This window comes from Salvelinus alpinus, chromosome 9 (assembly GCF_045679555.1).
Source record: "Salvelinus alpinus chromosome 9, SLU_Salpinus.1, whole genome shotgun sequence".
Classification (NCBI taxonomy): Eukaryota; Metazoa; Chordata; class Actinopteri; order Salmoniformes; family Salmonidae; genus Salvelinus; species Salvelinus alpinus.
Genome location: NC_092094.1, coordinates 49,557,319 through 49,573,773, shown reverse-complemented (window position 1 = coordinate 49,573,773; position 16,455 = coordinate 49,557,319). Strand labels below are relative to the sequence as shown.

General features: G+C 44.1%; 1 protein-coding gene across 4 annotated transcripts in view; it reads left to right on the top strand.

Moving 5' to 3' along the window:
• Window positions 1–16,455, top strand: part of LOC139530269 (ATP-binding cassette sub-family C member 8-like) — a 129,112-nt gene that overhangs the window by 60,816 nt on the left and 51,841 nt on the right. For 3 of the 4 annotated variants that reach the window (XR_011665994.1, XM_071326515.1, XM_071326516.1), the window contains exons 10-15: window positions 633–767; window positions 3,396–3,558; window positions 10,815–10,855; window positions 11,605–11,750; window positions 15,753–15,864; window positions 16,170–16,337. Coding sequence is in view for 3 of the 4 variants with exons in the window: in XM_071326515.1 (XP_071182616.1) it covers window positions 633–767; window positions 3,396–3,558; window positions 10,815–10,855; window positions 11,605–11,750; window positions 15,753–15,864; window positions 16,170–16,337 (765 nt within the window). In the remaining variant the exon portion in view is untranslated. The remainder of the gene's footprint in view (window positions 1–632; window positions 768–3,395; window positions 3,559–10,814; window positions 10,856–11,604; window positions 11,751–15,752; window positions 15,865–16,169; window positions 16,338–16,455) is intronic. The other variant, XM_071326517.1, reaches the window with a different exon arrangement.

The window sequence follows — 16,455 nt, the reverse complement described above, 5'->3', positions numbered from 1 at the left end:
AGGCAAATGGTGGTCACCAGATACTGACTGGTTTTCTGATGTTTTTTTCTGACAGTTTTTTAAAGTATCTGTGACCAACAGATGCATATCTGTATTCCCAGTCATGTGAAATCCATAAATTAGGGCCTAATGAATTTATTTAAATTGACTGATTTCCTTATATAAACTGTAACTCAGTAAAATCGTTGAATTGTTGCATGTTGCATTTATATTTTTGTTCAGTGTAGTATGGATATTCGGACATGGACAGTTTCTCCTATCTCTCTCTCGTTCTCGCTCTCGTTCTCGTTCTCGCTCTCGCGCTCGCTCTCTCGCTCTCTCGCTCTCTCTCTCTCTCTCTCTCTCTCTCTCTCTCTCTCTCTCTCTCTCTCTCTCTCTCTCTCTCTCTCTCTCTCTCTCTCTCTCTCTCTCTCTCTCTATCTCTCTCAAGGTCAATGGGAGACAGGTTAATGGCATATTGTGTTTGTGTGTGCGCTTGCGAGTATGTGAGAGTCAGGGAGAGAGAAGGTGCGATTCGCTCATGTTCCACTAATTTGCTTGTCCAATCAGATGTGCAATCTAATATTTTCCCCGATCTCAACATTTCCCAAGGCTGAACATGCCCAAACAACATTCTGTATTGTATTCTCCAGATCATTGTGGGGGTTATTCTGCTCTACTACCTCCTGGGGATCAGTGCTTTGATTGGGGCCACAGTCATTGCTGTACTGGCCCCTGTCCAGTACTTTGTGGCCACCAAGCTGTCCCAAGCACAGAAGAGCACCCTGGTGAGTAATACAGTGCCTTCAGGAAAGTATTCAGATCCCTTGACTTTTTCCAAAAAATTGTTACATTACAGCCTTGTTCGAAAATGGATTAAATAAAAATCCTCAGCAAAATACACACAATACCCCATAATGATGAAGCAAAAATAATTTTTCAAATGTATTAAAAAATAAATACCTTATGTAAATAAGTATTCAGACCCTTTGCTATGAGACTCGGAATTGAGCTCAGGTGCATCCTGTTTCCATTTATCATCCTTGAAATGTTTCTACAACTTGATTTGAGTCCACCTGTGGTAAAAATTGATTGGACATGATTTGGAAAGGCACACACCTGTCTACATAAGGTCCCACAGTTGACAGTGCATGTCAGAGCAAAAACCAAGCCATGAGGTCGAAGGAATTGCCCATAGAGCTCCGAGACAGGATTGTGGCACAGATCTGGGGAAGGCTACCAAAAAATGTCTGCAGCATAGAAGGTCCCCAAGAACACAGTGGCCTCCATCATTCTTAAATGGAAGAAGTTTGGAACCACCAAGAGTCTTCCTAGAGGTGGCCGCCCAGCCAAACTGAGCAATCGGGGGAAAAGGGCCTTGGTCAGGGAGGTGACCAAGAATCCGATGGTCACTCTGAAAGAGCTCTAGAGTTCCTCTGTGGAGATGGGAGAACCTTCTAGAAGGACAACCATCTCTGCAGCACTCCATCAATAAGGACTTTATGGTAGAGTGGCCAAACGGAAGCCACGCCTCAGTAAAAGGCACATGACAGCCCGCTTGGAGTTTTCCAAAAGGCACCTAAAGACTCTGACCATGAGAAACAAGATGCTCTGGTCTGATGAAACCAAGATTGAACTCTTTGGCCTGAATGCCAAGCATCACGTCTGGAGGAAACCTGGCACCATCCCTACGGTGAAGCACGGTGGTGGCATCATCATGCTATGGGGATGTTTTTCAGAGGCAGGGACTGGGAGACTAGTCAGGATCGAGGCAAGGATGAACAGAGCAAAGTACAGAGAGATCCTTAATGAAAACCTGCTCCAGAGCCCTCAGGACCTCAGACTGGGGTGAAGGTTCACCTTCCAACAGGACAACGACAAGCACACAGCCAAGACAACGCTGGAGTGGTTCGGGACAAGTCTCTGATTTGTCCTTGAGTGGCCCAGCCAGAGCCCAAACTTGAACCCGATCGAACAGCTCTCAAGAGTCCTGAAAATAGCTGTGCAGCAACGCTCCCCATCCAACCTGACAGAGCTTGACAGGATCTGCTGAGAATAATGGAAGAACCTCCCCAAATACAGGTGTGCCAAGCTTGTAGCGTCATACCAAAGTAGACTTGATGTTGTAATCACTGTCAAAGGTGCTACAACAAAGTACTGATTAAAGGGTCTGAATACTTATGTAAATGTGATATATATATTTTTTTTTTACATTTGTATAAATTAGTAAACATTTTTGCTTTGTCATTATGGACTATTGTGTGTAGATTGATGGGAGGACCAATTTAATCCATTCTAGAATAAAGCTGTAAAGTAACAAAATATGGAAAAAGTCAAGTGGTCTGAATACTTTCCGAATGCACTGTAAATGCCATTTAACTGACACTTTTATCCAAAGCGATTTTCAGTCATGGCCAGATGGGCAGTATTTACATTAAGTTGCTCCGATTACTTTGTAACTACACAGTAATAACAACATAGTAGTTATGTGGGTATTACTATGTAATTACATGGTAATATGTTTTTTATTTAAAAAAAAATATTTTACCTTTATTTAACTAGGCAAGTCAGTTGAGAACAAATTCTTATTTTCAATGACGGCCTAGGAACAGTGGGTTAACTGCCTTGTTCAGGGGCAGAACGACAGATTTTTACCTTGTCAGCTCGGGGATTCGATCTTGCAACCTTCCGGTTACTAGTCCAACGCTCTAACCACTAGGCTACCTGCCACCCCAAGGTTGATGTTATAACACGTGTTCACATCTTGGCAAACAGTCTGGGTATGTTTTGATTTGATCATGTCATGATACTTATAAATTATGGTGTGGGGTCCTTTTACAGTACACACACAAACACACACACACACACACACACACACACACACACACACACACACACACACACACACACACACACACACACACACACACACACACACACACACACACCCTCAGAACCCTGGATAACCTTTATCTTATTGATAATAACCAAATGGATTGTTAAGGAAAAATAGTATTTTTCAACCATAATCTCTTCATTAATCACGTAACATGTCTTTCTGCTTTGTCTGCCTTTTTCTCCAAATACACTGCTCATTTCTATAATACCATGCTACTGTAATACAGTGTGTATCTCACTGGCTTAATTGTCTGAGATTAAATACTGTATCTTTCATGGCAATTATATTGTTCTGACATACTTGTGTGTACTATGGTGTAGGACTACTCTGTTTGTCTGTGTTGTGATACTGTACAAGTGTACGCCAGTCAATCAATCAATCAATCACATTTATTTAGCAGATGTCACAAAGTGCTTATACAGAAACCCAGACTAAAACAGCAAGCAATGCAGATGTTTGCGTGTATTTTGGTATAGAAATATTCCAGTCATTCAGATGTGTCTGTATCATCCTAAAGGAGTACTCCGGTGAGCGGTTGAAGAAGACTAATGAGCTGCTGCGGGGCATCAAGCTACTGAAGCTGTACGCCTGGGAACACATCTTTTGTCACAGTGTGGAGGAGACCAGGGGCAAGGAGCTCACCAGCCTGCAGGCCTTCGCCCTCTACACATCCATATCTAGTAGGTTACCTTACCTCCCTCTACACATCCATATCTAGTAGGTTACCTTACCTCCCTCTACACATCCATATCTAGTAGGTTACCTTACCTCTCTCTACACATCCACATCTAGTAGGTTACCTTACCTCCCTCTACACATCCACATCTAGTAGGTTACCTTACCTCCCTCTATACATCCATATCTAGTATGGTTACCTTACCTCCCTCTACACATCCATATCTAGTAGGTTACCTTACCTCCCTCTACACATCTATATCTAGTAGGTTACCTTACCTCTCTCTACACATCCACATCTAGTAGGTTACCTTACACATCTAGTAGGTTACCTTACCTCCCTCTACACATCCACATATAGTAGGTTACCTTACCTCCCTCTACACACCCACATCTAGTAGGTTACCTTACTCCCTCTACACATCCACATCTAGTAGGTTACCTTACCTCCCTCTACACATCCACATCTAGTAGGTTACCTTACCTCCCTCTACACATCCACATCTAGTAGGTTACCTTACCTCCCTCTACACATCCACATCTAGTAGGTTACCTTACCTCCCTCTATACATCCATATCTAGTAGGTTACCTTACCTCCCTCTACACATCCACATCTAGTAGGTTACCTTACCTCCCTCTATACATCCACATCTAGTAGGTTACCTTACCTCCCTCTACACATCCACATCTAGTAGGTTACCTTACCTCCCTCTACACATCCACATCTAGTAGGTTACCTTACCTCCCTCTACACATCCACATCTAGTAGGTTACCTTACCTCCCTCTACACATCCACATCTAGTAGGTTACCTTACCTCCATCTACACATCCACATCTAGTAGGTTACCTTACCTCCCTCTACACATCCACATCTAGTAGGTTACCTTACCTCCCTCTACACATCCGCATCTAGTAGGTTACCTTACCTCCCTCTACACATCCGCATCTAGTAGGTTACCTTACCTCCCTCTCCACATCCATATCTAGTAGGTTACCTTACCTCCCTCTACACATCCGCATCTAGTAGGTTACCTTACCTCCTTCTACACATCCACATCTAGTAGGTTACCTTACCTCCCTCTACACACCCACATCTAGTAGGTTACCTTACCTCCATCTATACATCCAGATCTAGTAGGTTACCTTACCTCCCTCTACACATCCACATCTAGTAGGTTACCTTACCTCCCTCTACACATCCACATCTAGTAGGTTACCTTACCTCCCTCTACACATCCACATCTAGTAGGTTACCTTACCTCCCTCTACACATCCACATCTAGTAGGTTACCTTACCTCCCTCTACACATCAACATCTAGTAGGTTACCTTACCTCCCTCTCCACATCAACATCTAGTAGGTTACCTTACCTCCCTCTACACATCAACATCTAGTAGGTTACCTTACCTCCCTCTACACATCCACATCTAGTAGGTTACCTTACCTCCCTCTACACATCCACATCTAGTAGGTTACCTTACCTCCCTCTACACATCCACATCTAGTAGGTTACCTTACCTCCCTCTACACATCCACATCTAGTAGGTTACCTTACCTCCCTCTACACATCCACATCTAGTAGGTTACCTTACCTCCCTCTACACATCCACATCTAGTAGGTTACCTTACCTCCCTCTACACATCCGCATCTAGTAGGTTACCTTACCTCCCTCTACACATCCACATCTAGTAGGTTACCTTACCTCCCTCTACACACCCACATCTAGTAGGTTACCTTACCTCCATCTACACATCCAGATCTAGTAGGTTACCTTACCTCCCTCTACACATCCACATCTAGTAGGTTACCTTACCTCCCTCTACACATCCATATCTAGTAGGTTACCTTACCTCCCTCTACACATCCACATCTAGTAGGTTACCTTACCTCCCTCTACACATCCACATCTAGTAGGTTACCTTACCTCCCTCTACACATCCACATCTAGTAGGTTACCTTACCTCCCTCTACACATCCACATCTAGTAGGTTACCTTACCTCCCTCTACACATCAACATCTAGTAGGTTACCTTACCTCCCTCTACACATCCACATCTAGTAGGTTACCTTACCTCCCTCTACACATCCACATCTAGTAGGTTACCTTACCTCCCTCTACACATCCACATCTAGTAGGTTACCTTACCTCCCTCTACACATCCACATCTAGTAGGTTACCTTACCTCCCTCTACACATCCACATCTAGTAGGTTACCTTACCTCCCTCTACACATCCACATCTAGTAGGTTACCTTACCTCCCTCTACACATCCACATCTAGTAGGTTACCTTACCTCCCTCTACACATCCACATCTAGTAGGTTACCTTACCTCCCTCTAAACATCCATATTCAGTAGGTCACTTTGCCTTTACTTTACCCTTTCCACCAACTAAACAACACCCAAATAGGTGATGGACTTTTAGCATGCAGTACAAATAATTGTTCAGTTTTCACTAGCCTCTGTGGACAGTCACGTAGCTGATTCACTCATTGGAGAGGAAAATGCCCTACACAAAAATGTTACCCCTCTCAACTCTGCATCAGTCCTTCTACAATATGTAAATGTAAGAACATCTCGTCTTACATTTAAGATTCTGCAATCGCAAATTATTTAGCAAAATCAACAATTCCCTGCATATATCCAATCACCGCACAAAACAGTAAAATCACTGCAATATTACCGCATTCAACTGTACGATCACCGCAATACAAAAGGAGGGCTCACAATTTTAACCAATCCCTGCATAAATGGTTCAATCAGGCCACATGCCAACAAATGTTTCCCCCATAAGCACATTTTTGTGAAAAATTTGCCAAAAATCTGCATTTTGCTAGTTTGCCTCATCTACCTTCACTAAAACCACGGCAAAGGTTTTGCCTGCAAACTTTGGTTTTGAATCCCGACGTTCTGAGATGTCTGCCTACAGGCTACGGAAAGAATCAAATCAAATGTTATTTGTCACATACACATGGTTAGCAGATTTTAATGCGAGTGTAGCGAAATGCTTGTGCTTCTAGTTCCGACAAGGCAGTAATAACCAACGAGTAATCTAACCTAACAATTCCACAACAACTACCTTATACACACAAGTGTAAAGGGGTGAAGAATATGTACATAAAAATATATGAATGAGTGATGGTACAGAACGGCATAGGCAAGATGCAGTAGATGGTATAGAGTACAGTATATACATATGAGATGAGTAATGTAGGGTATGTAAACATATAAAAGTGGCATTGTTTAAAGTGGCTAGTGATACATGTATTACATAAAGATGGCAAGATGCAGTAGATGGTATAGAATACAGTATATACATATGAGATGAGTAATGTAGGGTATGTAAACATTATATTAAATGGCATTGTTTAAAGTCGCTAGTGATACATTTTTACATAAATTCTTCCATTATTAAAGTGGCTAGAGTTGAGTCAGTATGTTGGCAGCAGCCACTCAATGTTAGTGGTGACTGTTTAACAGTATGATGGCCTTGAGATAGAAGCTGTTTTTCAGTCTCTCGGTCCCTGCTTTGATGCACCTGTACTGACCTCGCCTTCTGGATGATAGCGGGGTGAACAGGCAGTGGCTCGGGTGGTTGTTGTCCTTGATGATCTTTATGGCCTTCCTGTGACATCGGGTGGTGTAGGTGTCCTGGAGGGCAGGTAGTTTGTCCCCGGTGATGCGTTGTGCAGACCTCACTACCCTCTGGAGAGCCTTACGGTTGTGGGCGGAGCAGTTGCCGTACCAGGCGGTGATACAGCCCGACAGGATGCTCTCGATTGTGCATCTGTAAAAGTTTGAGTGCTTTTGGTGACAAGCCGAATTTCTTCAGCCTCCTGAGGTTGAAGAGGCGCTGCTGCGCCTTCTTCACCACACTGTCTGTGTGGGTGGACCAATTCAGTTTGTCCGTGATGTGTACGCCGAGGAACTTAAAACATACTACCCTCTCCACTACTGTCCCGTCGATGTGAGTAGGGGGGTGCTCCCTCTGCTGTTTCCTGAAGTCCACGATCATCTCCATTGTTTTGTTGACATTGAGTGTGAGGTTATTTTCCTGACACCACACTCCGAGGGCCCTCACCTCCTCCCTGTAGGCCGTCTCATCGTTGTTGGTAATCAAGCCTACCACTGTAGTGTCGTCTGCAAACTTGATGATTGAGTTGGAGGCGTGCATGGCCACGCAGTCGTGGGTGAACAGGGAGTACAGGAGAGGGCTCAGAACGCACCCTTGTGGGGCCCCAGTGTTGAGGATCAGCGGGGTGGAGATGTTGTTACCTACCCTCACCACCTGGGAGCGGCCCGTCAGGAAGTCCAGTACCCAGTTGCACAGGGCGGAGTCGAGACCCAGGGTCTCAAGCTTAATGATGAGTTTGGAGGGTACTATGGTGTTAAATGCTGCGCTGTAGTCGATGAACAGCATTCTCACATAGGTATTCCTCTTGTCCAGATGGGTTAGGGCAGTGTGGTTGCGATTGCATCGTCTGTGGACCTATTTGGGCGGTAAGCAAATTGGAGTGGGTCTAGGGTGTCAGGTAGGGTGGAGGTGATATGGTCCTTGACTAGTCTCTCAAAGCACTTCATGATGACGGAAGTGAGTGCTACGGGGCGGTAGTCATTTAGCTCAGTTACCTTAGCTTTCTTGGGAACAGGAACAATGAAGCATGTGGGAACAGCAGACTGGGATAAGGATTGATTGAATATGTCCGTAAACACACCAGCCAGCTGGTCTGCTTATGCTCTGAGGACGCGGCTGGGGATGCTGTCTGGGCCTGCAGCCTTGCGAGGGTTAACACGTTTAAATGTTTTACTCACGTCGGCTGCAGTGAAGGAGAGTCCACAGGCTTTGGTAGCAGGCCGTGTCAGTGGAACTGTATTGTCCTCAAAGCGAGCAAAGAAGTTGTTTAGTCTGTCTGGGAGCAAGACATCCTGGTCCGCGACGGGGCTGGTTTTCTTTTTGTAATCCATGATTGACTGTAGACCCTGCCACATACCTCTTGTGTCTGAGCCGTTGAATTGCGACTCTACTTTGTCTCTATACTGACGCTTAGCTTGTTTGATTGCCTTGCGGAGGGAATAGCTACACTGTTTGTATTCGGTCATGTTTCCGGTCACCTTGCCCTGGTTAAAAGCAGTGGTTCGCGCTTTCAGTTTTGCGTGAATGCTGCCATCAATCCACAGTTTCTGGTTTGGAAATGTTTTAATAGTTGCTGTTGGTACGACATCGCTGATGCACTTGCTAATAAACTTGCTCACCGAATCAGCGTATTCGTCAATGTTGTTGTTCGCCGCAATACGGAACATATCCCAATCCACATGATCGAAGCAATCTTGAAGCGTGGAATCCGATTGGTCGGACCAGCGTTGAACAGACCTGACCTGACCAGCGCGGGAGCTTCCTGATTTAGTTTCTGTCTATAGGCTGCAAGCAACAAAATGGAGTCGTGGTCAGCTTTTCCGAAAGGAGGGCGGGGGAGGGCCTTATATGCGTCGCGGAAGTTAGAATAACAATGATCCAGGGTTTTACCAGCCCTGGTAGCACAATCGATATGCTGATAGAATTTAGGGAGTTTTGTTTTCAAATTAGCCTTGTTAAAATCCCCAGCTACAATGAATGCAGCCTCAGGATATGTGGTTTCCAGTTTACATAGAGTCAAATAAAGTTCGTTCAGGGCCGTCGATGTGTCTGCTTGGGGGGGAATATATGCAGCTGTGATTATAATCGAAGAGAATTCTCTTGGTAGATAATGCGGTCGACATTTGATTGTGAGGAATTCTAAGTCAGGTGAACAGAAGGACTTGAGTTAGAGTTTTCATGCTTGGCCCCCCTACCCAAACTCTGGATTTTTTGGGAGAGTTGTCTGTCTGAAGAGGACCCGCCTTGAAACGATTTGTTTTCATAGAAATGTCCAAAAGATACTGACGTCCTCCCCAGACGTAGTGCTGTTGCTCTAGGTCTGGGATTTCCAAGACTACTAGCTATCACTAGCTAACAGGGAAGAACTTACAATACATACATGCCTCCTAGCGTCCCATGCATAGGCTACTTTCTGTCACGAACACTAAACTGAAACTAAATAATGTAAACACTAAATAGAAATGTTTTTATCAAACTAAAACTGAATAAAAACTAGTAAATCAAGTCGGAAAAACAACTGAAATTTAATTTGAAATAAAAATCTAAAAACGAATAGAATGTTTCATGAGCCGAAATAAAAGATCCCAGAAATTGTCCATACACACAAAAAGCTTATCTTTCAAATTTTGTGCTCACATTTTACATCTATGTTAGTGAGCATTTCTTCTTTGCTAAGATAATCCATCCACTTGACAGGTGTGCCATATCAAGAAACTGATGAAACGGCATGATAATTACACTGGTGCACCTTGTGCTGGGTCCAATTAAAGGCCACTCTAAAATGTGCAGTTTTGTCACACAACACAATGCCACAGATGTCTCAAGTTTTGAGGGATGCTGACTGCAGGAATGTCCACTAGAGCTATTGCCAGAGAAATAGAATGTTAATTTCTCTACCATAAGCCTTACAACCACAGACCACGTGTATGGTGTTGTGTGGGCGAGCGATTTGCTGAAGTCAACGTTGTGAACAGAGTGCCCCATGGTGGCGATGGGGTTATGGTATGGGCAGGCATAAGCTACGGACAAAGAACAAAATTGCATTTTATCGTTGACAATTTGAATGCACAGAGATAACGTGATGAGATCCTGAGGCCCATTGTCTTGTCATTCATCCATCTCATGTTTCAGCATGATAATGAACAACCCCATGTTGCAAGGATCTGTACACAATTCCTGTAAGCTGAAAATGTCCCAGTTCTTCCATGGCCTGCACACTCACCAGACATGTCACCCATTGAGCCTGTTTGGGATGCTCTGGATCGATGTGTACGACAGCATGTTCCAGTTCCCGGCAATATCCACCAACTTCCCACAGCCATTGAAGAGGAGTGGGACAACATTCCACGGGCCACAATCAACAGCCTGATCAACTCTATGCGAAGGAGATGTGTCGCGCTGCATGAACCAAAAAACACAGAACTACCAAAAACGTTGCCTTTCTCAGTGCTGATGCTCTAGCTTAGTCCTAGACAACAACCGCTTCAAGCCATTCCGTTGAGCTGAGTTCCTGGAGAAAGACACTTCGTCTAAAGTATTCTCAGTCTCTGGAACAAACTGTCTGTACAGTATCTGAACCACATTGTCATGTATCTAATGTTGTCTGTGTCTCCTCTTTCTCAGTATTCATGAATGCAGCCATCCCTATCGCTGCTGTCCTGACTGTGAGTATTCATTCCACTCATAAATTCCTATTCATATCTGATAGGTGGCATGCATACTACTTGTCTACAGACTACCCCAATATCTGTCCTCCCTCACATTGTTCACCATAGAACAGCATGTTCTAACCACCATTTCACCTTTAAAAATAAGCTGCGTACTGTACACTGGTCTGTGTATTGTTTTCAGTGGATGGGCTTTTACAGAGAACAGAATCCCTTTTCCCGAGTGAAGGGCACAAGCCAGACCAGTCCAGACTAGAGTGGTATCACTCAGAACGCAGTCAGCCAGACTGGCATGTTACTGCTTTCTAAAGGATGGCCAGTGACATTTCACAGGGACACTGGAGGTTTTTTGACATGGCCACTGTAAATCCCAGTTATATTTATGGTAGAGAGAGAGAGTGAGAGATTGTGTGTTTTGGAGACCGTAATGTGCTTATCTATCTCTCATTGTTTAGCCCTAAAGTGGAAATGCTCAAGTTCACCACAAACTGACTGAATGGCAAAAGTATTTAAATTAGTCAGTCTTTCTGAAGGATATTTATTCTTTCAGGGCCAAATCCTGTATTGGATGCGAGCACAGGTCAGACTATAGCACACATCGCCCATTGACGTTAATGCAAGATTTATGTAAACGTTTGTGTTGCTCACTTGCATCTTGAGTCAGGATTCAGACCTCACTCACAGTATCTTTGCTGGTTACTGGAGTGATATTAATATTTTTCTCTCCTCCCGTCATCTTCCTGTAGACGTTTGTGGTCCATGTGCACATCTCTGAGGAGGCTGACCTGTCACCTGCTGTGGCCTTTGCGTCCTTATCCCTGTTTCACATCCTGGTCACTCCTCTCTTCCTGCTCTCCAGCGTGGTGCGATCCACAGTCAAGGCCCTGGTCAGGTGAGCTGTGTATCATGGACACACAATTACAGGCAGCTAGTGGTAGGTAAGTTACTGTATTTCACATTGCAGTACACCTACTGTAATTTTAATACAGTCTCAAAGCAAGAACTGTGTAATGACACACAGTACAATACCATAGAATTGACTGTATTATACTGTAAAAAATGTAATGCTACTGTAAACATAATGAATGACATTCACTGAGGGGAGGGGTTTGTATTTTACTGTAATTACAGGTGCAAGCAGGACGGTTACTAGGTAATGTGTTTACACATTACAGCATATCAATGAATAGTTGGTGTTTTATATCACTTTGCACTTCTAGAAGCCTTAACAAATGTTTCCAAACTGGCAGTGACTAGAAGGCAAAACAGACCAAAAGAACATGGCAAAATGTTCAACCATTGAAGGTTGAAGACTTGCTGTTTCTCCAATTTGTCCCCTATACATTTTGAATTGATTGGGCACGACTAAATTGGTACAGCACTCTCACTAACGGATGCAACAAATATAGCCTCTTACAAGGCATGCCTCAAAATATGTTAATGAGACAGAAACAACAATGCCATGCACCCACTAGTGGTCAAAAGGTTTTTGGTGCTTCAAAAATACAGTAGGGTACTGTATTCTGTGGGATGGAATTACAATACACTGTAACAAATGTAACTTGTTTTTACGGTAACTTACTGGCAGCTAGTTACCTGTAAGTTACTATAAAGTACAGTATGTTACCATACATTCAAAATAAAGTGCTTTCTTTACTGTAATGTACTGTTAAAGGAAAGTATTTACAGTGTACCATTTGAAATACAGCAATTATATCCATGCCCACACCATTTTCCCACAATGCACCATCATTTACAGTATTCTGCAGTAAAACATTTCACAGTATTTGACTGTTGATAATACCCCAAATTATTGTCTAAATTACCGTTTTCTGTTAATGTTGAGTTAAGCTGAATTCATGTCAGATTTACCAAAATAAAGTGTAATTGTGGTGAAGCTAAATTGAAGTCAATCACTAAAACACCTGTCTGTTTCTGTCAGTAACATTTACTTTTTCTAAATTGACAATTTGATTAACTGCTGTAATTGTGTTGTCACCCTTCTACCCTATTCCTCATTACCCATCCTATCATACAAAATAGCATAACGACTGCATCGAACATCATAAACATATATAGAGCATTTGGAATGTTATGTTACAGCCTTCTTCTAAAATGGGTTAAATAGTCGTCCGTCCACCCCCCCCCGTCCACCCCCCATCATATATATATATACACATGCATACTGTATGCACCATTTTCTAAAAACCTATTTTTGCTTTGTCATTATGGTTAGTGTGTAGATTGATGGGGGGGGGCGGACGGACGGACGGATTACTATTTAACCCATATATATATATATATATATATATATACATATATATACAGTGGGGAGAACAAGTATTTGATACACTGCCGATTTTGCAGGTTTTCCTACTTACAAAGCATGTAGAGGTCTGTAATTTTTATCATAGGTACACTTCAACTGTGAGAGACAGAATCTAAAACAAATATCCAGAAAATCACATTGTATGATTTTTAAGTAATTAATTTGCATTTTATTGCATGAAATAAGTATTTGATACATCAGAAAAGCAGAACTTAATATTTGGTACAGAAACCTTTGTTTGCAATTACAGAGATCATACATTTCCTGTAGTTCTTGACCAGGTTTGCACACACTGCAGCAGGGATTTTGGCCCACTCCTCCATACAGACCTTCTCCAGATCCTTCAGGTTTGGGGGCTGTCGCTGGGCAATACGGACTTTCAGCTCCCTCCAAAGATTTTCTATTGGGTTCAGGTCTGGAGACTGGCTAGGCCCCCACCTGTGGACGTCGGGCCCTCATACCACCCTCATGGAGTCTGTTTCTGACCGTTTGAGCAGACACATGCACATTTGTGGCCTGCTGGAGGTCATTTTGCAGGGCTCTGGCAGTGCTCCTCCTTGCACAAAGGCGGAGGTAGCGGTCCTGCTGCTGGGTTGTTGCCCTCCTACGGCCTCCTCCACGTCTCCTGATGTACTGGCCTGTCTCCTGGTAGCGCCTCCATGCTCTGGACACTACGCTGACAGACACAGCAAACCTTTTTGCCCCAGCTCGCATTGATGTGCCATCCTGGATGAACTGCACTACCTGAGCCACTTGTGTGGGTTGTAGACTCCGTCTCATGCTACCACTAGAGTGAGAGCACCGCCAGCATTCAAAAGTGACCAAAACATCAGCCAGGAAGCATAGGAACTGAGAAGTTGTCTGTGGTCACCACCTGCAGAATCACTCCTTTTTTGGGGGTGTTTTGCTAATTGCCTATAATTTCCACCTTTTGTCTATTCCATTTGCACAACAGCATGTGAAATTTATTGTCAATCAGTGTTGCTTCCTAAGTGGACAGTTTGATTTCATAGAAGTGTGATTGACTTGGAGTTACATTGTGTTGTTTAAGTGTTCCCTTTATTTTTTTGAGCAGTGTATATAAATGAAATATCACATTTACATAAGCATTTGGACCCTTTACTCAGTACTTTGTTGAATCAGTCATCCATACAGAGTCGGGGGTTTCCTTTGCATCCTGAGAGGATGAATGGAAGTCTCGAGAAAATCAATGGGGTCGAGCTGATCTCTGGTAAATGGAGGCAGTACGTGTATCCTAATCCTGTCGAACCAGTGACGGAGAAATTGTCAATCTACATCCCATTTGTATCCCACTGAAACCGCTAGTTCCTTACTCAATGACACGCAATGACTTGCACTGAGTCACAGCCATAGAGATCCTATCGTTATTCATCTCTATGGTGACAACAGGTTGGATGTGATGCTGTATCTCACGGGTAACCTAAGTCTGTTGTTCCGTTTATGGTCAAGATGACCTTATGATCCCTGTAACAGCCTGGTATTGACCTAGCCGTCGATAGTACCATCTGCTTGCTGCCATTCTGCAGTGGAGCTGGAGCATATGCTGCCTACTCTACTCTACTGCACTGGCTTTGGTTCAAGAGATCCTCGCACACAATACAGTCTATTACGGATTACGAAGGAAGACCAAAACGGAGATCTGCCCAACGATGCCTCACTACCAGACAAACTCAATGCATTTTATGCATCCTTTGACAACAACAACATGGAGCCGGGTGTGAGGGCCGTCACCGACCCAGAGGACTGGGTGATCTCGCTCTCTGAGGCCGAGGTGAAAAGGGTCTTTAAATCAGGTCAACACCTGCAAGGCTGCGGGCCCCAACGGCCCCAACAGCTGCTAAGCGTATTCACTGTCATTTTCAACCTCTCCTTGTCCCAGTCTGTAATCCCCACGTGTTTTAAGATGACTACCATCATCCCTGTTCCTAAGAACTACCGAGTGTTGTGCAGGCAGCCCAGTACATCGCTGGGGCCGAGCTCCCTGCCATCCAGGACCTGTATATCAGCGGTGTGAAAAGAAGGCCCGGAAAATCGGCAAAGACCCCAACCACCCAAGCCTCAGCTTCAGCTTACTGAGTCATATTCCACAAAATGTATGGTCCAATGAGAACTCTCCAAATGAATGATGCGGTGTGTGGCTCGCTGAATAGCCTGGAGTGTAGGAGTATGTCACTGCTGACTGAACCTCATTTACTGGTAGATGTACAGCAAGGCCTATATTGTATTCCAAGCTTATACTAATCATTATGGCTTAGTTTATTCCAGATGTACTGAAGCAGGTAGCTGAAGGAACATAAAAACGGAATACTTTTTTTACTTTATTCATTTCAGATAGTCTGGAGACTTGCTTTAGGAAATTAAACCTTTTCGCTTCTCCATTTTTAACATTCTTTGATCAGATGATTCTACCAGGAGAGTTACCTGTGCATTTTAAATGTGTTGTTCCCTATCCCATCTTCAATGCGGTAACTTTTCCTTCCTGTAACCCACTCTGAAATGTGAAAATGTGAAATGGATCTGTGGCTTCCCATGTCCTCTCTTCAGTGCCCAGAAGCTGAGTGAGTTCTTCAGTAGTGATGAGATTGGAGACGAGCAGGAGCCCAACGCTACCATGCCCGCTGGCCCCAGCAACCACAACAGCAAGTACCAGGCTGTGGTGAGTAGGGACACACATGAACACATTCGAACGTATCCACACACACACACACTTGCATACACAAACACACACACACACACTTGCATACACAAACACACACACACACACGCAAGTACACAGCGCTCCCACAAAGAGACTTTCCTGCCCCCAGCAATTCTTACACACTCAACCACTCACTCACAGGCAGAGTGCACTTCAATTAATTATTAACTGTTTCTCTTCACTCTGTATGTTCTATCCTCCTTCCTCCACCTCACTTACACTCACCACCCACCACCTCCACCACTACTCTGTGGTGTCCATAGTTGTCCTTTAAAAAGCCTAAGCCATGGCCTGTTCCCTCCCTGCGCCCCTCCCAGCCCCTGAAGGTGGTGAACAGGAAGAGGCCCCCCAGGGAAGACTGCTGGAACAACTACAGCCACAAGGGAGGCGACCCGCCCCCCCAGGAGAGGGACCAAGACCTCTGCCTCAGGGTGAGTGGGAGGTAGCAGGACTAGATAGACGTTCAATCTGTCGTTCAGTCTCATCAGTGTGCTGCCAGGGAGCCTCTCCTGGTCTGACTGCTTGACATTCAGTGTTTGACATTTGCTT